The following is a 26091-nucleotide window of genomic DNA, read 5'->3' as shown; positions in this document are numbered from 1 at the left end:
TTCGTGTGAGCTAAATCCAGAACTGCTTGGTATCCTTGAAATCAGTAGGAATCTGCAGAGCAGATACTCTAAAAACTAAGTAGAAAATGTAGGACATGGATTCCATGAATACTTGGCATTATTCCACAAGCAACTGGGAACTTGGGTCAAAGTTTCCAATTCTCAGAGGACAGTTGTCAAAATGAATAAGCCTATTTTCCTATATTTGCTGTGCAGGGAAAATGCTAAAGCTAAAGGTGGGATCAGTGCTGGCATTGCAACTCACAATTGAGTAATTTGTGCCAATGATTGGAAATGGATCTTTGAGCTGGAGCAGGGAATGAAATAAAAGAATGTACTTCTAGAATACAGCACATGGATCCTTCCACTCGAAGCCCACATTTTGAATTACTGGTTCATAAACAATAAATGTATCTCAGTCAACTTAATAAAGCTGTCAATCAATTATTTTTCTGCCTCTTCATTTACAGACAAGGCAATAATTAAAGAGTCTGATCTGCACATTTGAATCTCATCCTTAATTCTGTCTCTGACAGGACATCATATTGCAACATGCCATACCTCATTAATGCCTGGGGTAATCGTAGGTGCAGCAATAAAAACAACAAAAGGAGCAAATTCTGCAGTTCTCAGGACCTTCAATGCCTAGGAGAAAAAAAATCAGATACTTTAGAGGAAACCCCCAACAATCAATGTGAAGTAAGTTTAGTCACACAAGCAAAAGACACAAATTTATGATCTACCAGTGCTGGATTTGTTTTTAACTGAATTGGAGTCAAGACCTTAGTAATACAGACACCCAACTTTTTCTATTATGTTACATTTTTGGTGGTCAAAACATGTATTTATCCTTAAAGGCAGTTTATGAGACAGTAAAAGCTTTAGCATTTTCAGAGAGCCTCTTCCCATACAGTCTCAAAGTGTGTGGAATTCTGTTTACATTTAAACTGATTGATGAAACACCATGCAAAAAAAATTCAGTTGTGCCATAAATAGGGAAAAGAGCCAAATGTGTTTTAAAATATTGATGAGAATATAATTTTTATTATTAAAAAATTATTTTTTAAACAAATCAAAATGTGATGTGAGAAATTTGAAGTTTTAAAAAAGTGAGCATAGCACTAAATGCAGGAAATACAACTCCAATCCCCTGAACCAAATCTGTGCAAAAGAGAAGAGTTCTCAGTAAAGAGTTGTCTTAGTCATAATGAACTGAGTGACACAGAGCTGCCAGATGTGAAACCCTGTTACAGATCCAGGCTCGACTGAAGTGCAGTACAGTGAGTTAAACGTCTCAGCTGAACTCAAAAGGGATGGACATGATAAAGTCACACTACTAAAAGTCTCCCTGGTTTTGCTCTTTCCATTTCCTGTCTTCTCCAAAGCTTTTTCTTTTTAAAGAAACCAGCAAAAGAAACCCCCCACAATCCACCCTTTCTCTGAGCTAAAAGGTTTTCATCTCTGCTGCTTGAAACCCACCAACAGGAATCACCTCTGCCAACCTGCTCCAAACTAGAGACAAACCCCCTAAGTGAAATGCAAGAAAACCCTTATAACTAAGAGTGCCTGAGGGAAAATAGGAAAGTGGTGTAAGACAACCAGGAGTAAGTCCACAAACAGGTTGGCCTCAATGAGCTGAGATGGATAAATGAGGAAGCTGGTTAGGCAAGTGGCTTGCTGGACACAAGCTGGAGGAAGTGTGGCAAAGGGAGCTGTTACCAAATGTAAATATATTCTAACAAAGATTAAAACCACTTCTGAGAATTGTACAGCTTTTGAATAATGCATGTTGAAAAAGTTTATCAACAGAGGTTGCTGTTAACAGCTGTTCCATTTGAACTAATTATAAATGCTGCTCTTCCTGAACACTGTTAAATGTGGGATTTTATTTTTAAGAACACCACCACACCATCATATTCTGTCTTAAATAATTTAGCCAGGTATCTCATTTCTATTGTGAAATTCTTAGAAGAATCTGAAGTTGCTGAATCCATTCACAATGAAGAAACAAATCAGCAAATTTAAGCAGATAACACTGGTCTTAATTTTGTCTTTCCTCCCACTTCCTTCCATCTGCTAGAATAACATAAACATTACAATTGTCCATATTCATGTTGTTCCACTTAACAAAGTACATAAACAGATCCCTGTGAATTGAATGTAATGACTACACAGATGTTTCAAAGGAAATGTGTCAGAATTTTCCACAGATTTTATACAATGAATAAACAAACTATTAGAGTTTCTTGAGAGCCTCATTTTTCTTTCTCCTCTGTGTTCTTCTAACCAGATGATTACCAGAATCCCACTTCACAGACTGATACCCTAGTGGTCCAAGGACTTTTGCTCCACATCACTTTATGCAGCACTTATCTAGTGTGCAATCAATAAAAACATCTCAGAGAAGGATCTGTGATGAGTCCTATTTTTATGCACTTCTAATTAGTTACCTGAGGTTCTACGTCAAGTATTGCAATTAGTCCCTGCTCATGGATCTTTCGTATTGTTTCCAGTTTTGTCCCATACATTGCATCCTCATGGCTGCCATATTCCAAATATTCATTGTTTGATATATCCTGCATCATTTGGTCATGTGATACAAAGTAGTAATTTTTGCCATTTTCTTCATCTTTCTTTGGAGGTCTGGTTGTGTCTGGAAATACAAAATATTTCAGTACAGAAGCAATATTAAGGTTACATATGGCTCCTTTTTTGTTTGTTTATCAGTACTTACTCACTGAATGATGACCTGTCAAATCACATACAGAGCAATGAAGCATGAGGCAGTCAGAAAGACAGGCACTGGGAAAAGCAGAAGTTTGAGGGATGTGTTGGGAAAAGCAAGAGAAGAAGGGTCCCTAGGTCTACTGGACTTAAGATACTCATATTTCTCCTAAATCTTCTTCTGCCCTAAAACCATTTCTGCATTTTCCTTTTTTTTTTAAGTTTTTATGAGGTTTTTATGAATGTGAAAAGGATAAGTCTAAAAAGCAGTCTAAAAACCTGATTACTTGTGATCAAGAGAGGTGAAAGCTACTTAGGAATAACATACTTTTTGAAAATACAGCTTCTACAGCCCTATGTGGTAAGAGAAGCATGGCCTACCAATCTTTTGAATTAACTGCCATTGTGTGTGGCCTGATCATTTTGATCAGGTTTTCAGTATGTAGATAATTTCTTCATAAAACATTCTCCAAAACTCCTCACCCAGTTTAAGGACCATCTCAAAAGCTACCTACTATACCATGGTTTTGTAAAGGAATGCAGAAAAAGCATCTTTTTAGTCTTCTTATAAGATCAGTGAAACAATCTCAGTGCTTCCACAGATCAGGAACCTAATGCAGGCAACCTAAGGCATGTTCATCATGGTATAGGTGAGTCCATTTTAAAAGCATTTGCAGATGAAATAACCCTAGTTTCTGTGAAGAAAATTAAATGAGTGTCACTTCTGAGCCATGTATGGCATTTCTGAGGTCAGTGTGAAATAGAGTGGACAGGTAGGGGCTGGATGCTCTTGTTTTGGTGTGCTTAGCTTAAGGAAAAAGGATGCATCTCCAAGAGATCATGTGATGAGATCTGAAATTCCTTCCAGGATACTGATAAAAATCATCGTGAAGGGAAAACACATCCGTGCTCTTCATAACATCCCACTTGTAAGCAGTGAAATTAATTGTGTTTTCTTTTACTTATTGTCATCTCTGGAAACTTGAAGTTACTTTAGTGTAATACCAGTCCTCAAGACTAGGCTGTGAGAAAGAATTAAAACATTAAATTCCTCTAAATCCAGTTCATATTTCTTCTCATGAGAATTATACACAATAAAAAATGAGAAATCTTTTATCCTTCCTTCTAAATGAAACCTTTGGGGTAGGGAGAAGTATGCCTAACCAGAAGCTTTTAAATAATAAGGATCATTTGATGCAAAAGTGGTATTATTTTCCACTCTTCCCTTTTGAAAAAGCAGAAGAAACACACCCAGTCCTACCACAGCTCCCACCTTTAAGGCAGGATTTGTCTCAGCTGAGCTGAACACACGCAGCAGAACAAGGATGACACAAACAATTTTGTAGCAGGGTGAACGTTGCTACTTACGAGGAATGGGGTAAGCAAATCTGTCCGGATGTTTTGTGATGAGTGTGTTTTTTATGTGTCTTCTTCCGACACCGTGTGCACCTGAGCCACAACACAAAAAAAAGGTTTAGAAATTTTCCACCAGAAAGGCTTCAAAATTATGTTATTATGTTCAGAAAAATAACTGAAAATTACCTAGTAAGACTAGTGTTTTCCTTTTGAATGCTGGCAGCTTTACTACTTCTTCATATGTGACGAGATCTAATTGATCAAACACTAAAACACAAAAGAAAGCCCCAAAGGATAAGAAAAAAGGCATATTAAGGGTGACAATTCTGCTACAAATTATAATTTTAGCAAATTTTAGATTTATAATACAAAGTAACATGTTACAGAAAATAAAACCATTCATTCCTTATGCAATTTTAACAAGAATGTTCATTTAAAAAACTGTTAAGAGCAGTAACAAAGCTACCGAGATGCTCAGCAAAGTTTGCATGTCCTTTCATGCAGTGTTCAGCAGACCACAAAAATCAGCTAAAACAGCATGCCATTCACGTTTGCATTCCTAAGAAATAGCAATACTAAAGAAAAATCTGTAGACAGTGACTGACATGAATACAATATGAGAACATCTATTTACACTGAAGATAAGGATACTTTCATAATAATGTTTTAACAAGATCTATGAGAAATGCACAGAGTGTTAATACTTTGTGGTATTTATTCTTTCAAACCACACCATTTACTTGTAATTAGAGTTCTCTTTAAACACACGTGCTAATTAAACTGACATGCTTTTAAAACTTGTGACAGAATGAAGAATTCTAATGAAAAGTGACAGCATTACATAAAAGAACCTCCACCATATTTAGGGAAAAATTGCAAAAGTATTATTTCAGATATCATTTCAACTGCAGTTGAAATTGGATGAATTCAATCATGCCTATAAATCTGTTGTCAATTGCCAAAGAATATTATGATTGACAAATCAAGTTTTGTTCATTAATAACAGCTTATTCCTCCTGTGCCCATTAACACATCATCTCTGGTAACTCTTGCTGAATTCTGATGAAAGGAGCAGCCAGGAGGCAGTTATTTATATCTGTAAAGATTACAGCATTCAGCAATTGTGGAGCAGAACAACGAACAAGAGTTCTCAGTTCTGTAATTTTTGCACGCTCTGAAAAGGAGGGAGGAGAGACTCCATCTAAACTATGGGATCTCTGAGTGTTTCCAAGTCTTAAGTGGTGTATCCACCTCAACTATATTCAATCCATCTTTTAGGATGAGTGTGGATATCTCTCAGTTTTTCAATTTGATGGCAGTCTTTTTACCTGAGAGAAAAAGTCCAACAGCTTCAATTTGGTCAAACTACAAATCAGCCAATTGACACACTCAACTCTTTAAGGCCTTGAAAAGATACAGATATGAAAATGTCCTAGTCCATTTGAAGCATTTTGAATTTCATCCTAAAGAAGAATCTCTTTCAACCTTTCCCCAAATACTACAAGCAAGAATTTAGTCATATTTTTCTTCCATTCCGCAGTGGAATTCTTACTCTTGTCCTTTTTGCAACTTCACAGTATTGAAACAAATTAATAATTGATTTCATATTAAAGATCTAAAACACACTAAACAGCTTTACCATTCTAACCACCCAAGGCTGCACGTGTCTTTTTCCATTGAAAAATAATAATAATAATAATAATAATAATAATAATAATAATAATAATAATAATAGTAATAATAATAATAATTCCTTTATTTTCTTCTTGAACAAAACCACGTTGTGTTAGATACAAACAACAGGAACAAACATCAGAAATGACACATATCAATGCCTTCATCACAAAGTAGTAGCATGGAGAAGATGTGTCTCAGTCTACATGGATTTAACTAATGATTGTGGGGTTCTCAAATGCAAAAGAAAAATGATTAATTTCTTAATATACAACGATAGGAGGAATACAGGGCACACTTAAAGACTGAACTTCAATGCTTCTGTGTTACTAGCTAAGAAAGAAAAGGAGTTCTTGAAAGGAAACAGTAAGAAGCAAATAAAGAGGCATTGTCACTTGACAGGTTACTTACATGCACAGAGGCCATTGGGAGTAAGACAGCATGAAAAATGCACAGGGGTCATTGAGATATGGCTTGTAATATATTAGTAAAATAAAAAGTATATGCACAAAATAAACTTTACCATGCAATAGTCTAAACACAAGGCAAATAAATCACATTAAGAAATGATAAACATATTTTATAAAAGCCTGGCAATTTTCTACATTATGCATAATATGAAGCATAGTTCTGGTATGTTCTTTTCTGAAGCCCTGCAATAATTTTTCAGCAAAATAAATAAAAGATATATCTAGATATCACTGCAGCATATCTCTAGAGCATTTATAAAAATGTCAGTGAATCTAATAATGAAAAAGATATTTCATTTTTTTCTGTGGGCTTTGGTTTAAAACTGACTTTATACTGATAAAACACATGCTCATGAAATTGCCTAATACTCTAATATGAAGCATGGAGGAAAGAACAACAGGATTACATTTTTCTGGTAAAGGAGAATGTATTTGCTTCTAATTCTAAAAAGCAACTGAAATCATCTCCTGTTTACTTTATAAACTATGTCTGATTTGCAGAATAATCTCATTTCTACTTCCAGTAACATTCCCAATATACCACACCAGCTCTCAAATCATTAGCTGGCCACACAAATCTGAGTTGACTATGAATTATTTTACTGGGTCATTTCTCAGCACCCCAGATCAGTCTCACCCCTAAGAGAAAAATAACACACAAGTCCAAACAGATTACACATTGCTGATCATTTTATTTAATTTTATACTAGGATATAAGATAAATAAATTCTACTTTCCTGTAAGAGCAACATTTTGACAATGACTCTACTTGGTTTGGATCCAGCAGAAGAAAGATCTGGTTTTGATTCTGAGACAGAAGCACTGAAAGGTTGCCAGGGCCAGTGTTGCCATATTTCTGACTAACAATCCTGGTTGAGACAGAGCACTTCAGAGAATGTGAATTCAGTGCCACCTCAGTTAAACCTGAGCTCATACGAACACCAAAGCAATTCATAATACTCATATATTGAATATCCTGTATTTGGTGTCATTCCCTGGAATATTACTGGCATCACCTTCAGTACCTCAGGGACACTAAGATCAATAACATTTCTACAAGAAATCTTGAATCTGTGCTTCCATTAACTTTTTGACTTAAGGGAAAGGGGAAGTTGTATTCTGAAGGGAACAGTTTCTTTTATGGTCATTATTGTAATTTTTAATGTTCTTATTTCTAGTTTTTGGCAAACACTTGCTCTGATATAAAGCCAATAATGATATAACAGCACTGCTGGTGAAGGCAGGTGAACTGTGTCAATCAAAGTGCTGTCAACCTTCTCCAAAATGTCTCCCTATGTCAAGACTGGAAAGTCTAGATTCCTTTCCTTTCAGGAATTTAATAGATGCAATCTTGGAGCTAGTTCTGCTCCTACACTACTGCCTGCTCCTCCTTCCCTGGCTATCCTTCCTTTAGCTCACTCCTTTGTAGCAGGCCCTGCTTACTCACTGACATTTTTAGTTCTGTATTTACATTGAGAACTCCATTAAGAAATGTATCTGCCCTAAAGACAAAAAATCCATGGTTTTTTTGGGGTTGTTCTTGATCCAGTTCACAGCATGGCCACAACAGAAGGGAGGAGCAAGGCTGTGGGAATGTGTGCTGGGAGCAATTGATTATTATCAATATCTCAAGTACCTTGAGATCAGTACTGTCAACGACTTTGGCTCATAAAATCCAGATTATTCTCAACAGCTTTTGTTATAGTCATAATTACTAAAATGTGGCTGAGTGTTACTGCAATGAAGGGGAAACATTAGAACAAGTAGAGTGTTAAACCAGCAAAAGGAAGGAAACTACTTAAAGCTTTCAATCTGCTTGTGAGGGCTTTTCAGGGTAACAAATAGTTTTATATTCACCTGTGAACATCTTAAATGCAATATTGAATCAAAGAGTATAAATGATAATTACTGTTCTTTGATTTCTTAGAATTTACTTTCAAATTACTTTTAAGGAAACATTTTCGGTAGTAGGGACACATTATGAGCTCTTAAACTGCACAAAGATTGTGCAGGTGAAGAGAAATATGTGAAAACATGGATTTATATTGTTTAATAGGTGTGTTCAAGGATGCAACTGAAAAAAACCTCCAGAAATAAATATATAACACTGTCACTACACTGCTTGGACAGGTACATCTTTTGATTCTAATAAAAATCTCTGCAAGTCTCTCAGGAGACCACAGCAACATAAGCATCACAGAACGTGATATCAATGCAGGAGCAACAGAAAAGTGTTGAAAAGCAGTTTCAGCACATTAAATATTTTATATTAAAAGAAGAAAAGAAGCAAATTCAGCTCATAAATGAAGGGGTGTTCCTTCTTTACTACTAAAACTAATGAATTTTGCTTGACAAGGATCTCTTACTCTACACTTTCAACATTTTCTAAAGCAATTCATTTTTTCAGTAGTCTAAACTGAAGCCCCAAACTCAGGATTCAAGCAAAAATCACTGCAGGGAGGATAAACCTCCACAGCTGGTTCTACCTGTTAACTGTAAGTAACACACTGGCTATACAATGGCTCTTATTGCACTTCCAGCTGTACCTCTTCAACAAAAATGCTCTTTCATGATGTTTTCACATATGTAATCTATAACTATAAACACACATTAACAAGGATGACACAGAACAGTCTTCTGTAGAGCACAGCATAATTATACAGGTTGCAAAAATCATATCCTGTTGGTTTCTAATGCTGCTTTAAACATAAACCCCCAAACAATCTAAGCCTGTTATCAGGATATACTATCATGCACTGATTTTGTGGCAGCTTGCCTCTCACTGACTAAGCTCTAGGCTTAAATAGCAAAGAACAAGCAGAGTAACGTTGGCATAATTAGAATTTTACTTCTATTTTCCTAAGTAACTCATTAGGTCCATGTAAGAGTGCCAACAGAACAATTAATGGCAAGGCTTAAACTGCAAAAAACGTAACCTGTTAAAGATACCTGCATTTTTTGTTCATACCTGCATTGTGCTTTGCCAAATATTTGTCTTTGTACTGCTTTTTTTTCTTTCCAAACCAAGTACAGCTGGCCTGTTGCTCCTGTTTGGTCTTCTCCATGGCAATACAAGCAACTCGCCTGACATATGGAGGAGAAAGAAACATTTTCTGTTGTAATCAAGGATCTTAAAAAAGCTGTACAGAATGAATTAGAAAAGTAAGACTTTTTTTATAGAACAAGAGAACAGTAAAACTTTTAACAACATTTTTGTTTTGATGACTTAAAAGAACATATATATATATATAGGGGTATTTTGATGGAAGAATATTTTCTTAGAGGTAGATGATGGGAGCTCACAGATGAAGTGAGCATGGGAGGAAGGGCAGCTCCTGAAATGAATCCAGACCATTCTGCAGCAGATCAGAGTGGAAGAGCACAAGGTCTGGAAAGACCACCACGGTCTGAATTACTGCAGAGCAAGGGGTGCTGTGGGACTGTTTGGAAGGTGATCTTTAGGGTGAAGCACTGCAAGGTACACCTGTGCCTCCCTTATGCCAGGGCTTGCACAGAGCTCAGGAGATGGAACTAAAGGTCTTGTGTGCCTCTGTTTCTCTTCTGAAAAAATCTCCCTTAGCCAGTCCAGGAGGCACAGGAGCTGTTAAACCCCATGCAGAACTCCAATTCTTTTATGGAGCAAATCCTGTATGAAGTATTTTGGGCTAGACTATCCATGTTGATAAACTTTGTTGAGTTATGGCCATATCTTCCAAGGCCCAGGACTCGCTTGCCAGAATTTGTGATGATGCATTTCAGTTTTTTCCTAAACAGCTCCTGCAAGAGGCTGTTGAAAGGCTTTGCACTGCTCAGTGCCATTGCTGTTCACTGAACCTATCATTCAGGAATCTTAGCATTGAGATTTTTTTCTGCTTTTTGACATTCACATGAAAAATGAAAAGGAAAGAAAACCCTAAAACTCGCTCAATGACCTTTTTGCTTGATATCTTGCTAAAACCTTATTCCTGCAGCACTTGCATGTAAGCAGTGCTAATGAAACCCCTGTTTAGAAGCTGAAAGAGAAATTATTTGACCCTCTTATATAACCAATTTGCATGTAGCCATCTTCAATCCTAGTTTCCTACAGTATACCAGAAAACATAATGTTTATTAACAGAGGAATTATTTTTTTCAATGTAATCACACATAGGATATTGCATGTAACCCTTACTTGCTATGCATATATGAGAGAAAAAAAATCAATGCCACACAAATTGAGTCAATATATAGACTCTGAGGAAAAAAAAGAAGGAAAAAAAATCATTCAAAAAACTAGCTATACAACAGTGAAAAGTATGAGAGACAGAAATAAAATCAAAACTAAGTTCATTTTTATAGAAAACTTAAATCATACCATTCTTGAAGTTCAGGAGAAGGAATAAGACCTGCAGTACCATTTTTGGAGTTCTCAAGTTTACCCTGCCACCAGTTATGATCATCTTTGCTAATGATTTGGATAATATCACCAACTCGGAATCTGATGCCAGCTTCTTTGCAGGGAATGAGGTCATCCTTTGCTGGATCATATTCAAATTGTGCTCTTACATAGATCTACAAAAGAAAGAGTTTATAAGAGACACTGCAGTATTATTACTGACAAGGCATTCAGAGTAACAGGTGAAAATCTGATCTGTGAATGCAGCTACACATATTGGTTGCAACAAGCAAAGAAAGAAACAAAAAAGGAAGGTGCCAAAGCATAAGTGATAGTTGAAAATGAAAATGCCCCCTCCAGCAAACGATGGAGACATATGATATTATTTCAACAGCTCATGGTTTCTACATTCTATGGAACCTGAACAGCAGAAATGTAATAAACTCTCATAGAGTCCTTCTTATAGTTATTAACTATCACAAATCATTACAGAACATAAGCCAGCACCTTACAACTCAATTTGTAATGTACTTTCCAACTGAACTCCCATGATATGTTTTAAAAATTTCTGAGGTAGGAAATTTTATTGGACAGTATAAAGGACTTAGGCTTTAGTGATCTTTAGAATGAGAATTTTAAAGATTTAAGACATTTAAAAAAATCTTTTTCAGGAGGTCCTGTATTGTACCTATCACAGAGTTACTAAAGAGGAATGTGGAAATTCTCTGTATGGGCTTTTCAGTAAAAGTCTGTTCCCGTGTAAATAAAACTCATGATTTGAGCAAGTTATTCTCTAAGGAACATTAAAAGAAAGAATCCAGACTCGGACTTCACAATTTAAACTAATATATCAATCCTATGTTTGTGTGTTACTGAGGTCTCAACTTTAGAAAATAAAAATAAAAGTGATCTCCAGTTTTGGTTGCTAATTACAACCAAGGATCTTAAAATCAAAATTAAATGTCATGCCCTAGATGGATAATTTCTGCAGTTCATGAACTTCCAACACCACCCTACAGCATCTCAGACAGCCTTGTATACACATACTGCTGATTTTCTTACTAGAAATTGACTAGATTAAAAAAAGCCCAACAGTGGCATTGCAAAGTAATAACCTTCTTACAAACTGCAACAATCACTTTTCAACTTTGCTCAAATTCTGCTCCAGAAATAGCTGTAAGTATGCAGTGTTAGCACTATTCATGGCACTTAAAAAAGTAATCCAATCTGCACATTGAGATATGAATAAATTAACTTAAAATGGCTAATCACTTCTAACTTGTATCTGATGTATTTTTATTGGTTTGCAGCGAGAGCATCAGATGACAACACCAATACAGAACTCAACTTTTAATACATTAAATCTGACCCTTGTTCTGCTGTGCATTGAGTGAGTTTAAAAAAGCAACACACCTTCTTTTAATTACCCGAGAAATAGGATATTTTGAAACCAATTATGTTTATTTAGTGATTTGTTTTCCATGAAGTAATCGGTATTGAGCCGATCCCTTATTTTGCCTGAAGCTTATCTAATATTGGTCTAGAAACATCAGCAGTATTTTCACTGTCTAGAACTGTCCCTGTTTTTCAAGTCCCTGCTCCAGTTTGAGCCATTATCCACCATATACTGGCAGTTCACGGAATATTACAGACTTCCTCACACATAAATATGTATCTGTTTTCCAAGCCCTTAATGTTTTCCAGGATGACAAGAAAAAGATGCTGGTTCAATGGGAAAAATCAGGTAAAAATGGAAAAAATCAGGTAATTATAAATGGTGTAAGAGAAACACCATTATTTTGACATTGCCTTGAACAAAGTTTCTTCCCTATGGGGACCAAATGGAAACCTAAGATAAATGTTTGGAAGGTGTACCATGGAGCCTTTCCAGGTTTACATTCAGGCAGTTGGAGTCTTCAGAAAAAAAGGGAAAGCTAAAAGAACCATAGGGACCTTTAAAAATGGGAAGTTAAGTGAGAGCAAACCATTCTTGTAATAGAAGTTCTAGCCAACTCAACCAGACAGCAGTATAAAAAGATTCTCAAAGACAAGAGTTAAAGTAGCTGATTGACTTCTTGAATGGAATTGCAAGAGTTATTAAAAAAAATTCCTGGTAGAGAAGGAGGCTGAGTACTCAGTTAAAAATTCAGAGGTAGATTCTGGTAAGACTATATATAACTGGAGCAGTTACTTGAGATGAATCACAAATCACTTGACAGTATGTGTTCATTTGGAGGCTGCAGTAAAAAACCAAAAGTTCTTAATATTGCAAAGAAAATGATAGGGAATCCTCTGAGGAGCCCCTATGGGCTTTCTTGGAATTCTCTGTAGAGGGAAGATCTTTCTTTGGTCTGTGATGACTTGCACAACCAGCAGGTCAAGGTAACAAAGTCAAAGGAGGTTATTGAATATGGGACTTAAGACTGAAATTTTAAGAGACCATCTTCAGATTTATCAAACCTTAACAGAAACTGTCCTTAATGTTTTTTTTTTTGAAGAGCTTTGTTAATGTTAGTAATTAGTTTCAGATAAACTCAAGACTCAAAATCTTTGTCAGCACAATACTTTAGAGTTTTAGACACCTGCCCTACTTGTTTCCATTCCAGCTAAAATAGAAATTTGAGCTTTCCTCTAAGATTAAAACCTGCACAGGTGTCATGGGTTTCAACAGAACCACTACAACAGGTCACTGCACAACAGGAAGTCTATTAATGTGTTCTGATGTAAATCAACACCTCTAGTTAAATTCACAATGACTTTGTAACTCTCATGTGGACACATGAAAACAGAAAAAAAAAAAAGCTATTTTGAATTAACCACAAACAAATGAGTTAAAAAGAAAAATTAAAAAAATGGAACAAATTTTCCAAGCTTAAATGTTTTAGTCCAGCACATACAGAATATGAGGGGGGAAAAGGTAAGCAGGGATGTTTGCTAGCAGCTAAGTTTACAAAAATTCCCATGGAGGATTTCTATTCACCTGTCGTCCTTTTGGTTGTGTTGTCGATGGCAAGTCCTGCAGAATAAAGTCAACCCAGGAGAAGAAATTTTCATTTTACTTTTTAAGGGTACATAACACCATTTGTTAGTGATTCATACTATGTTACAGTAAAATGGTTAGACAAAAGTATAAAGCATTGACCCATGTTTAGAAATAATTCTTTTCTTAAAGAAAAATCAAACCCAGGCTGTTTAGCAGCAAGCTGAAGAAAGCAGGTAAAAAGTTTAAGCAGATAAAGAATGTGCTTTTTAATAAATAATTCAGCATCTTCAACACAAAAGCACCACCAAGTGAAAGAGGCTCTTTATGTGAATGCCTTTTCCACTTAAGTATTAAGTTTTGCTTTTAAAAGAGAGAGGCTGTTAAAAATACTAAAAAACTTATGATTAAAAATGTATAATGTGATCAATTGTGCTGAGAATTAAGATTACAACTACTTATCATGTTATAAATTCAATTTAATTCACAAAAATGTCTTAAATTTTTCATTCACACAATTATTTTTCATTCTACTAATTAATAAGCACTTTACCTTGTGGCAAATAATGTCTAAGTTGCAATTTTTATTAATAGTTAAAGAAAGAGTTACTTGGTTTTGGTTTTTTTGTTTGTTTTTAGCTAGTCCCATGAACTCACGATATTGACAGCACTCACTGAAGAAACTTGTGTGTAGTTACTACATTGGCCCAAACAACAACAAATGATAAACAACACGAATTTTAACATTAATGTACTTTAGGAAGAACAGGAGATCGACAGCACCTTTCTACCTGAATACATACAAAACAGAAGTACTTTGTGTTAAAGATGTGATGGTAATAGCTTGGTTTGTAGTGCAGTTTAAAGCCACTTCCTTTTGCTTTCCATATCCAGGCAAGGCTCATGTTTCACACAGTATGTGCACGTACCACGACAGCAGAGAGCACACCAATTCCTTAACTCAGATAGCGGAAACCAGTACACGTTCCAGAGGGCTCTCAAAACACAAAACTTAAAAAAAAAAAAAATATCTAAAATGTCTTGGGATACCAACTGCACAGTTACTCTTCCTTCAAACTCTGCTTCCAAAGCTCAGGATGGAAATAAAAACTTCCACTTTAAACCTCTGCCTAGTTTTGAGGAAAGTGCTGACAATGATTTAAGGATGACTGAAGTGTCACAGTACAGTTATTAACATTTAATTCACTGTATGGCTTTTAATGAGAAGAATATGTTGGAAAAAGCCCTTAAAAAAAATAAAAGAAAACGGGGAGTTACATATGCAATAACCTGGGTTCTCTCAGCAGGACAAAATTTTCCACTGACCACACGATAAGTTTAACAGTAATGGCAGATGAGCACCAACAAAACTTTCACACTTTCTCTGTGTGGAACTGGAAATCTTACCGAAACAGAATTGTTAGTGCTGCTATGACCATTAGCTGGGGACTGTCTGGATGTAGAGGGGGAATCTCTCTGAAATAAGACACAAGGTTCATTAACAACACAACACTATCACAGGAACACAGATATATTTCAAAGAACAGTTACATCCACAGCCTTATAACCATTTGCTTAGCTGCTTCATTTGTGAAAGTTTCCACACCTCAAACTATGTAGATCTGAAAAGTTTTTCCATAGCTTAAGATTCAGGTTTGACATTCTGATTTATTTGAGGTAATAACTACCTTTATGTTGCCTTCAGCTTTTTAATAACTGGGACTTCTGAGGTCTCATGTGGCTGACAATGCTACCGGCCCTTCGTCATACACCAGTCTTGGTTAAAATACCTGAAAGCTACAGTCTGAATAGTACTTGGAACAGAATGAGGCCCATATCCTGTTTTAAAGATGTTTCTAAATATTTTTTTCACCTATGTGGTGTTGATCAGTCTTTACTCAGCAAGATGCATCTCCCTGCAGTGTCTCAAAGACACCCGAGGCTGGAACCTGAGAAGGAAGCTGGATTCTCTCTCCTCACTTCTCATCCATTTTACAGCACAAATGAGGGTTTTCTTCCAACATTCTTACGGGCTTGAAAGTATCAAACCTTGCCAAAATATAACAAATTGAAAAAGCCATTTCCCTTGACCCAGACTATGAGTGAGGCCCTACACTTGAGCGAAGAGACAGCAGACACAGGGTGATACTGGGAATACAGGAGGGATAACAGGAATTCCTGACTGGGTTTTTCAGAGCAATGTTTCTCACATGCCATTTTGACTGTATAGTGCTTAATTCCATGATGATTGAGCCATCTCTTCCAGAAATAAAATAATCCACTCTACACATTGTGAAAAAAATAAAAATCCCTTTTACCCTCAAAGGAATTCTGGAATATAATATTCCATGTCAAAGGTCATCTTAGGAATGTCTGGTCATTTTGTGTAACATGAAGGACAGCAGAGAAAAAGAGCTAAAACAGTTTCCTAAGCAAACAAAGTTAATCCTATCATATTTTATCAATACAATTACCTTTTGTGAACAAATTAAGAACCCAGACCTGGAGCTAAACTGTTTGTGCAACATTAATCAGGGATTAATGCCACATGCCTAAGAACAAAACTTGCCTCCACAAATATTTGCAATGAGTAACAGAATGGGGAAAATCAGCTCTAATTCTAGTAACAAAATCACTCCAGCATAAATGAGAGCAAATAAACCATTCACTACTTAAAAAAAAAAAAAAAAAAAAAAGCCTAAAGGAATCAATATTCTTTTTTTTTTTTTTGTGCATGGATTATCAGCATGCCCTTTATCAAATAGTAACTAGGAGAACTTTTCTCAAAAAGGCAGGGACCTCCTTGCTTTACAAAGAGGTTTTCTGCTTGCTCTCCAATTCTGCCTCTGTTATTTTCTCACTTTCAAGAGGTGAAAATTAATTTTGAATTTTTTTTTCGATATGGTTTGTTATGATTTGTTGTCAGTAATGGCTTAGTAAGGGAGCAAGGGAAAGCTTTTGAAACTGATGCAAACACCCAAATCATTGGGGAAAAAACAAGTTTAGAGAATGCCACTATTTCTGGACAGTCTTGAAGGATTTTGCCTTTGAAGGAAATTTTCTTGGTTTGAGAATGTTCTGATTTGTATTCCTCCAACAATTCTCAACATAAGACAGCATATTATTCAAAGCAAATGTTCATCATAACATACTGAGGAAAATATACATTTTTGGTGCTATTGGTGATTTCAGTAGTGTCAGAAATAATCTAACAAGTTAGTCAAGAGACATATTTTCATGTATGACTTTTACATAATTAGGCTGTTCTGTTCTGCCACAATTTCAAAGCCATTTAGATTGTTATTTTCCTAGGGACGGGTGTTTTTTCAAAAAATATAGACTCAAAAGTTAGGAGAAAAACTGTATTATGCACAATCTAATGAGACAAAATCAATAAGCAAGAAATCCTTGAAGAATAACACGACTGCTTAGGACTGGCCTGGAAAACTTCAGTTTTGGTTGTGAGCTTGTTTCTCCAGTAAACCAGTGAAAGCCCCACTTTTCCTGGGAGTAGGGGCAGAAAAACACTTGGAGGATAGTGATTCTCAGTAGTGTAGAAAGGTTATTATCATTTTGTATCAGTGAACTTGACTGTCTGGACTTCCCAGTCCTCTCCAGCCACAAGACAAAAACCAACAGAGAAATCTTTGGGGTCCTTACTATTCAGTCAAAGAACCACAGAGCCAGAGCCTTAGAGGAAACAACCCCAATTATTTCCAAATTATGGCAAACCCACTTTCCTGTTGATTCCTTGTTCTTGGGTGTGGAATCATTCTTTAGGAATGATAAACCAATGCATTTGAGATGCAAACCTACAGCAGAACCCAATTATGTCTAATAAATACGACCTGATCAAATTAGATACTGACTAAAACAGCTGGATCAATGGCATTATTGCCAGATCTGAAAAAAACCCCAAAACAAGAAAACCACCAAAATCAAAACCCCCAGCAAAAAAACCAGACAGACTTTCCAAAAATCTGAAAATAGTTTTACATTTCAGTCTTGCTCAAGGAACACTTCTGCCAGTATTTTTAATACAAATGCCAAAAAAGTTTAAGACTATAAAAATACTCATAGTTTGAACACTAAGAGAAACCATGGAAGACTAAAGGAAAAAATCCATGGTAATTACCACCAGACTTTTAAAATCTCATATTTATAAAAGCTTTTCTTCTTAATAAAACAACGTAAGAGTTTCACAAAGACAATCTGAAACATAAAGAATGTTTATAAAGAATTTTTTTTGTTAAAAAAAGGACTTCCCTTACTATTCTCACATATCTGACACTATAAAATGTTACTTGGGGTGTTGTGTCAATACAAAGCAAGAATGCAAATGTAGCCAGAGCAAAATGCTTGCTTGGTGGGGTAAAACTGAAACATATGAACAGCACACACAGCCATCAGCCATAAGAAGGATGTGTTGCAATAGTTACTCAAGTTCACATTTATGTAAATCTGCAATTTTCTGGGTATCTGATGAAGAAAGCAACACTCTGGCCCCTTGTTATCTAAATATCTGTGTTAACTCAGGTCATTTGCCACACCAGTGACTAAAGGGATTACCTCACACCAGATCAGCTGATCCAAGTTTCACACAAGGGAATTCAAAAGTATTATGTCTTCAAACAAGGTGTGCTCCATGAAATAGAAGGTCTGGTAAGTGAGTGGAAGGCATGGGTGCAGGAAAAGCCACAAATGCCTAAGAAACTTGAAATTACTCAGTTGAGATTTTGAAAACAGCTTAGTGACCCTGAATTACATAGTGTAGGAAAAAGACTTCCCTAAATATGCAGAAATGGCTCAATATTTAGAAAATAACACTTATTTTAAATGACTACTCAAAAGAAGACAAACATGGCAAGTGAAATTCAAATCCCAGTTATTAAAAAAAAACCATTTCATGCTCTCCTCACCCTTGTGAAGGCCTAAGATTGTAAACAAAAGGCACATCACCTCTGATTCTACTTAGTTTTTTCTTATTCAAGATTAAGAAGATGTTTTGCAATCCAATGATGTGATCCTGGTAGGAGCCTCAAAGCCCCCACTTTCTCAATTCTGTCTTATATTCCTCTTCTGATAAAACTACACTACATGAGCACCAGTCCATGACTGATGGAGGAGGGGAACCAAACATAAATATATACTGAAGTGTTGCCAAAAAAATACCTTAACTAGGAAGCTTATACTAGTGAAGACCAAATATCTCTCTATTTATCCTGCTGGAGGGCATGGGAAGCAAGATTTCCATGTCTTAGTAATGTCAGTCAACACTGAGTTTTAGTCTTTATCAATGGTTAAGAATTAGATTTATCATCTGAATCACCTTCCTGAAAAATTCTGTGACAAAAATTCTCTGTGTACCAAAGGACTAGTGATGCTTTAACAGGATGATTTAAAAACACTGGGGTTTTTGTGTACACTTGTAACTGATGAAAATCAAGCCAAAATCTTAGTGTGGCTGAGCAGGTGGAAAAGACTCATCCATCTCTGACTAAATGAATGCTAAATGCTACAGAGTGTGATAATTAGACATGATTCCTTTTTCTCTTTGATCACACATTTCTAGTTTAGCCATTTTTTCCAAAGAAAGGTAAGTAAGTCTATTTTCCATTTTTTTGTGAAATAAATAGCAATGAAAAGCCTAAGGACACAAAGCTAAAGAAAAGAGATGATCTGCTATTACTAAAATGACACCTAACAGTATTAATTTAAAGCTGTATGCTGAGTTTTTCCAAATAACCATCTTCCCAGCAAGTCTGCAGTTTCACCAGTTTCTGTACTTCAACACTGGGAAGTGAGGTATCTTTTATTACTATTCCTCTTTGCAGCCTGAAGTCAATACATGAATTTGTCAGCACACTGCAATTTTTTTAAAAGCCTTTGCATTTCATGAAAAACTTTTGGTTTCATATTTATTTTAAGAAAATTGGCCTCATAGGTGAAACTCGGTCAAACCTTCTACCCCTAAAACCTTTCAGTTTTTGTTGAATTCTACTAAAAGTACAGAAGGCAACCAAAAAGCAGTAATTTTTTTCCTTGCAAACAGATTGTTCTGACAACCTCAATAGCAGTTTCTGTGTATTCTAGCATCTGCTGAGACACAAGAACAATTAGGGTGAAATCACAGCTCTAATTAAGATAAGGTGCTTGACTTCAGCGGGGGTTGTGATTTCACTCTGGGAATTCTAATTCGGGAGCTGTTTGCGCAGTTAAGCATGTGGCACGGAGAGATTGGCATCATCTACACGCTGCATATGCCATCTGTATGCTCAGACTGCAACAGTGGCTCTCAAATAGCCATTTTCTACAATTTAATTCCCTTCAGTTGCAATCTAGAACATAACTTTGTGAGCAGAAGGGAATTAAATGTTGCTGTGCAAAAGCTGTAATACCAAGTTTCTAATTCAGCAACAACTCCAAATCTGTTCTTCTTCTGTAGTGACAAAGACCTTTTATTCATGGAAACATAATATTAAGCCACATGTAACTGTTACACACAACCATCACAAATTTACCTCAACAGGGTTATACAGAAACAGGTTCTTCAATTAACCCTTAACAGCCCAAAGCAGCAATATAATGCTTAAAGCCTAAAAAACAGGAGGATTGTTCCTCAGCTTAGGAACTTTTCATAAGACTTCCTGAAGAATGAGTTTAAATGGTCATATTTTAAAGGGGCTTCCTAAAAGCATAAGCCGAGGATCCCCTTTCCTATTTTTTTTCTTTAATAGGCTGTAAAGAGTTAGTTAAGGTGCTGATGAGATGAATATGAAAGCAGGGCTGAGTAGGTAGGTGGGACCTACTCGTGTTCCGTTATCTTTGTTGTAAAATTGGTGTGCGTGATCTAACAGGACAGGCAGAAACAATTTCCCAGAAAGCAGTAACATTCAGCCATCAGCAGGCAGTTAGTTACAGGACTGAGGAAGAAAGGGGATGGGTCATTAAATTCATTACCTCACAGGATGAAGATTGCATGCGATAACTTGGCACAATCTTGAAGGTAATACTTCCACGCATTTCCCTCTGTGGAAAGAGAAGCACTTTGAGACTAACACTGAAGAGAAAAATCTCCAAATTATTAATGCTTGAAAGGAAAACACCACAGTCCAAGTATGAAAAGCTAAAATGCTATGGATAAGTTGTCATACCACCTATAAACAAACAGTGAAAATGTCCTGATTAATCTTAAGCATAAACATACATTACCACTTTGTTCACCTGACCATGTTTTGAATGCCTAGACCCAGAACTGTATTTTAAAACCACAGATTCAGAGATGTGTAGGTGTCGTCCATGTCAACCATTTATTTGTAGCTATACTCTTGTAGTTTACAAACTTTGCTACCAAAGTGGCACTTTCTTCCCTTTCATCATACATGTTAAATAGCAAAACTGTATTCAGTTTCTGGAAAGCTGCATTTTACTGTATTAAAGGTAGGAATGTCAAAAATAGTCTTTCATCAAAACAGAACGTGGAGTCTGCTACTTTGCATTTACTATTGTGTAAGAATATTCACAACAAGTAGTAACTGCAGAACAGCAGCAGAATGTGACAACGTATTTTCTTAAATGGCCATCTGAATATTTGTGCTGCCACATGGCTGACTTCTGTGGGACTCAATCTGGGCAGAAATGTGAGCACATCACTTCAAGACATCTCAGAGTTTCCTCTTTTCCCCTTTCTCTCTTTGGCTGGCTTACTGTGACCCCAAAAAAAAGTTATTTCCCTTTAAGTTTGTCTGGGATTAGTGATACCATCCAAGATCTCAAGGTTAGGGTTGCTTGCAGAAAAATTAAAGTGTTCCAGAAATATCAAACAGACTCTACTAGCAAGGCCCAAGGTGGAGTTTTCCTGGAAAAAGGCAGACTGAGCTCAAAATAACATTTTTTTCCTTTGTAACTTCAGTAACTGCGAGCACAACAGTTATAAATAGAAAGAACTTCTTGTTATGTGCACATGTAGTCTATCAAGAACACAAGAAAAAGGGGAAGTTAGTACACAAAAGTTTTGACAAAGTAAGACAGGCACTTTTATAGAGGAAGACTTCAGGTACTTACAAGCATTTTTTGTAGTTGTTCTACAGTTTGATTTGCCACACTGATTCCGTTTATTTCTCTGATTTCATCCCCTACATGTAGCGTACCTGCGGAGTTAACAAACACACAATCACCTCAAGATCTGTTTCCACAAACTGAGATAATTGTAACACAGCACTAATATGCATATAAAGGCATAAACAGACAACAACATTAAAATCATTTTTTTGCTAGATTCAGAAAAGGACTTTGTATTAGCTACAAATCTCTCAGAGTGCAGTGAACACACAGCAAGAGATGCCTAGGCATTCTATCAAGTACACAGGAAAAACATGTTTTTCTTATTAAACAATAATATTGAATCAAAAACACCATATGGCCTGGAGTAGTATAAAGATTCTTTAATATTATTCAAAATATAAAACTGATGGCATTACATATTAGACTGAGAATCAGATTCAGTAACATCCCTGTATCAAATAAAATCCCCTTTTCTGCATTTCCCATTTTTGTCACTGACAGAAGTGAATATTGTTATGTTCATGACTGTAAGGAGAAGTATACATAAAAACTGGGAATAAAGAATGGACATTTGGCATACATGTCAATAACAAACAGACAATTTTTAATGACTGACACTGGTGTTTCATTTTTACTGAATGCTCTGGAAGCTGCAAGTAGATGGAATCTTTAAAAGCCTTTATTCCCATTTCAACTCTGCCACCTTTTGAATAAGGACAATTTCAAACACCAGGACTAGGTAGAGCTGGCTTAGAGGCAACTTCACAGCAGCTACTCTTTTGTGACTGGGAATTGTGTAGTTTGTACTTAATATTGCTGGACCTGAAATTATACAGTTCCTGTAACCCTCACAGTAGATTTATTATCCAGACATTGCTGTTATTGCCCGGCAATACAGTTTTCCATACAGCAAAAACAGACAGGAGAAAAAAATGACAACACTCCCCAAAACCAATACAAGGCACAGGCCCTATCAACAGGATTCAAACATGGTGCTCGAGATCACGGCTGAATTACACCTGTGTTGTTCTATTCAGTAAAAATATTCTAAGATAGTTATGTTAAAATGAAGCAGTGAAGCTAAGAGGCATCTAGAGCATTAACAGAATTAAAAGCATTAAAAAAAAAATGACCATACTACAGAAACACTGAAGTACAGCTCATTTTCAAACTACCTAGTGCAGAAGCACTACCTTAGTTAGACAAAGCACATAGAGAATAGGTTAAATTTCCCAAATCTTTAGAAATAAAAGACACTGTATAATTAAAAAGAACAGAGTTTTAATGGGCACAGTTGGATATTTTACTCAGTTTTATCAGGTGTTAAAAGTTTTATTAGCCCCATTATGGAACACAGTCATGTGAAGCAATACTCTGCAGAGCATCACCACTACCTAAGCACAGCTGGAAGAAAACCTTCTTCCTGTGAGTCTTAGAGCAATCTCGTTTTAAAACTCACTGTTTGAAGCCAAATAAATTTAAATTCAGAAGGTCCTCTAAAGGAATATAGAAGTCTGTCTGAATTGCATCTTTGCTTGTATGTAAACTTTTATCATTCCTGCTTCCTGACAGATTTTATCGTATCAGAGAGGCAAAGTGAATATATGTTTTGTCTTCCTAATTATCTGTTCCCAGCTTCCTCTGAAATAGAACAGTAGGCTAGAGGGAACTTTGGTCTGAAAAATTATGAAGAGTTTTGTTTTCATCGAAAGAAAAAATGGCAGTCTGAAAGAAGTAAAGTAATCCTTTCAAGGTGCAATCCAAACCTGCAGCCAACAACCTAGCAGGGGAGTTCACCTGTTTAAAGTAGGACAAAAACCAGTTACCTTTGGACATCTGATCTGAACACACAAAATGACAAAAAGAATTCTGGGGATGAGAAAAAATGCATGTTTGCAGGGTTTGTTGTAGCTGTAGTGAAAACTGAAAATAAAGATTTAGAACCTAGGCACAAGTAATATTGTTATTTCAAACCCCATTTTTGTGAGCTTCAACACCAAAAATACAAAGCTCCTCAAGAACTGTGTGAACAAGGTTCTTCCATTTTTGCAAGGGAAAATATTGCTACTTGTGTAAGGATTTTTTTTTAAACAGCAGATTAAGTAAGTACAGCTCCAGAAATTATTGGTGTTTCAATCTCTTGCTGAGCTATACTCAGTAATAAGATAGTAATTATCCTAATTAAGACCTAAATGAAACACAGTGGGCCCTCACCTCCAAACACTGGCAGCCATCTGCAACTGGAAGGTAACTAAAGCAGTTAGCAGGAGTCCATGCAGACACAGAGATACACTGCTATGGGACAGTAGCAATCAAAATCAGGAGAATGTACACAATTTGTAAAAAATCATCTAAAGTGACTGTGTTTGAAGACAAAACTCTTCATGAGATGTGATTACCTTGCCGGTGAATCATTCCTCCATGCATAATTCTTGCCACAATGCAGTGGTTCAGCTCATTCATTTTTAAAGTGATTCCCTAGAAAAAAGGAAATGTTTATACTTTTAAAATAAAACATTAAGCACTATGAGTTTTGAGTGTAAGAATAATCACTTCCTGAAAGCTTGAAGGCAGGGTATAAATTTTAAGATTAAAATAAAATCTTTGTCACTCACTTCAAGATGAGCAATAAAACCAGATACTATTTATAAGTGAAGATGCAATACTTCAACATGAGTATGTAAGTATCTGGTTTGTGAAAAATGTGATTTTATACTGAAGTGCAAATCCAGTTGGGATTAAGGCCTAATTTAGCTACAACTACTACAAGGTTCCTTTTAAACAAACCCAGCCCTTGTGGCACAGCAGCAGTGTGAGCGAACACAAAACATTTCAAGGAGGATAAATATCTACAGTGGCTGCTGATCTATTCTAGTTTATTGACAACCCTCAAAGTGAGGAAACTGACACTGAAACCATTATAACACTGGTCTTTACCAGCACAGTGTCAAGGCAAACAGTGAGTATCCCTCCATACCATGGGCTCATCTGTGTTCTTCTGGAACTGCACCAGCCGGACCCGCGTTACATTCTCCATATCCATGTCTCCGTTGGCGCTCTCCGGGGAATCCCCGTTCAGGTACGGAGAGGTGGGAGGAGGGGTGACTCTCAGCGCCTCGTCACTGTAAACTTCATGTGCCACTACATCATGGGTTTGAAGTAAGGCCTAGAGGAGATGACAGCAGCAAAACGTCAGATTTCCGTCACCCCCGATGTCCCTCGCTCGTTCCTTGTGTTTTTGAAGCTTTTGAGAAATTCAAGGAAATCCAAGATATTTGCACCCCATTTTCTATTGAAGAACTTTTCCCTTAAGGAGTCTAAGGTAAACTTCATCCCACATGTACATTGAGCCTCTAACACCTGCATGAGTTAATGTGATTTTTACTGTAGCTACTTCAGTGAGAATGATTCTGCCTCCCTTCCCCTCATCCTCTCGACACCTGCAGGGTGTCAGAGTGAATCCATCTTCATGTGCACAGACAGAGAATCAGGAATCTATCTTTCTGTATTCTATAATAATTACTCTAGTAAAATGGAAAGCTACTCAAATCACACGGTATTTCACTCTAATAAAGACAGACTGTGGAGCAATACTAACTTAAAGAATGAAATACTAGTTTTTTGTTGTTTATTATCACAATTCCTTCCATACTCTCCCCTTCCCCTAGAACATGGACTCAGCACCACCACCCTAAGTTCAAAATGCGTGACAAAAATTAGAATGCAAACCAACAAACTGCTAAAATACTGCTTCATTAGCTTTACTGTTTCTTGATGCAGAGAATGGTATAACAGCTAATTGATTAAATATGCTTAAGTATCTTTGATAAGCAGAAAAACCAACTGTAGAAACTAAGCTGCAGCATAGACCTGTATCCTGTACAACTGTAAAAAGTGTAACACACAATGTGAGAGAGAAAAGTTGGAGAAAGCCTAAATATTAGCAAACCAGTATTCAGCAGTACCAGGCTTTTTTTCTGGTATGACATTCCAGTGTTCTCCAGGACACCTCCAAGAGTCCCACATCACATCCATTTCCCATCTGTATTCAACTTTTAATATACAACTACCTTGCTTCTGTCCAAAAACTAAATCCAATTTATATGTGAACATGATGGTTCTACTCCTCTACTAATCAAGGGCAGAGACAGAATCTGCCTCTATACCCAAATGGCTTATCATTCCTAGATAAGGATAAATCAAGTCTAGTTCCTACAGTATCTCTACAATAGTAGATGTATGAGCCACCACCGCCATGAGGTCTATCTATATTATAGTTAATATCTTGCTAAGTTTCATTTAAATGCTCACAGCTCTTAGCTTGCAAAACCCATCAGCCTTGCAAGGCTTGAGATTGACCTTCTAGAACTTGTTTTGGCAGAGAAATCTGATTCTGCAGTGACTTAAGTCTTCAATTGAAATGTTTAAGCAAAACTTACACCGAAGAA

At 36.3% G+C, this 26091-nt stretch overlaps 1 protein-coding gene across 8 annotated transcripts in view; it reads right to left on the bottom strand.

The window, feature by feature from the left end:
* The window catches only part of CASK (calcium/calmodulin dependent serine protein kinase), a 188018-nt gene that overhangs the window by 6565 nt on the left and 155362 nt on the right, over positions 1–26091 (bottom strand). For 4 of the 8 annotated variants that reach the window (XM_069025606.1, XM_069025205.1, XM_069025339.1 and 1 more), the window contains 12 exons: positions 24621–24809; positions 24043–24121; positions 21644–21729; positions 20540–20608; positions 14987–15055; positions 13580–13615; positions 10579–10775; positions 9193–9308; positions 4267–4347; positions 4093–4173; positions 2451–2653; positions 562–645 (listed from right to left, as the gene is read on the bottom strand). In XM_069025606.1, coding sequence (XP_068881707.1) covers positions 562–645; positions 2451–2653; positions 4093–4173; positions 4267–4347; positions 9193–9308; positions 10579–10775; positions 13580–13615; positions 14987–15055; positions 20540–20608; positions 21644–21729; positions 24043–24121; positions 24621–24809 — 1290 coding nt within the window. The remainder of the gene's footprint in view (positions 1–561; positions 646–2450; positions 2654–4092; positions 4174–4266; positions 4348–9192; positions 9309–10578; positions 10776–13579; positions 13616–14986; positions 15056–20539; positions 20609–21643; positions 21730–24042; positions 24122–24620; positions 24810–26091) is intronic. The other 4 variants (XM_069025686.1, XM_069025427.1, XM_069025248.1 and 1 more) reach the window with 3 other exon arrangements.

This window comes from Aphelocoma coerulescens, chromosome 1, assembly GCF_041296385.1.
Source record: "Aphelocoma coerulescens isolate FSJ_1873_10779 chromosome 1, UR_Acoe_1.0, whole genome shotgun sequence".
In the NCBI taxonomy this organism is placed as follows: domain Eukaryota; kingdom Metazoa; phylum Chordata; class Aves; order Passeriformes; family Corvidae; genus Aphelocoma; species Aphelocoma coerulescens.
The sequence above is the reverse complement of the archived record's forward strand: the minus strand, read 5'-3'. Positions and strand labels throughout refer to the sequence as shown.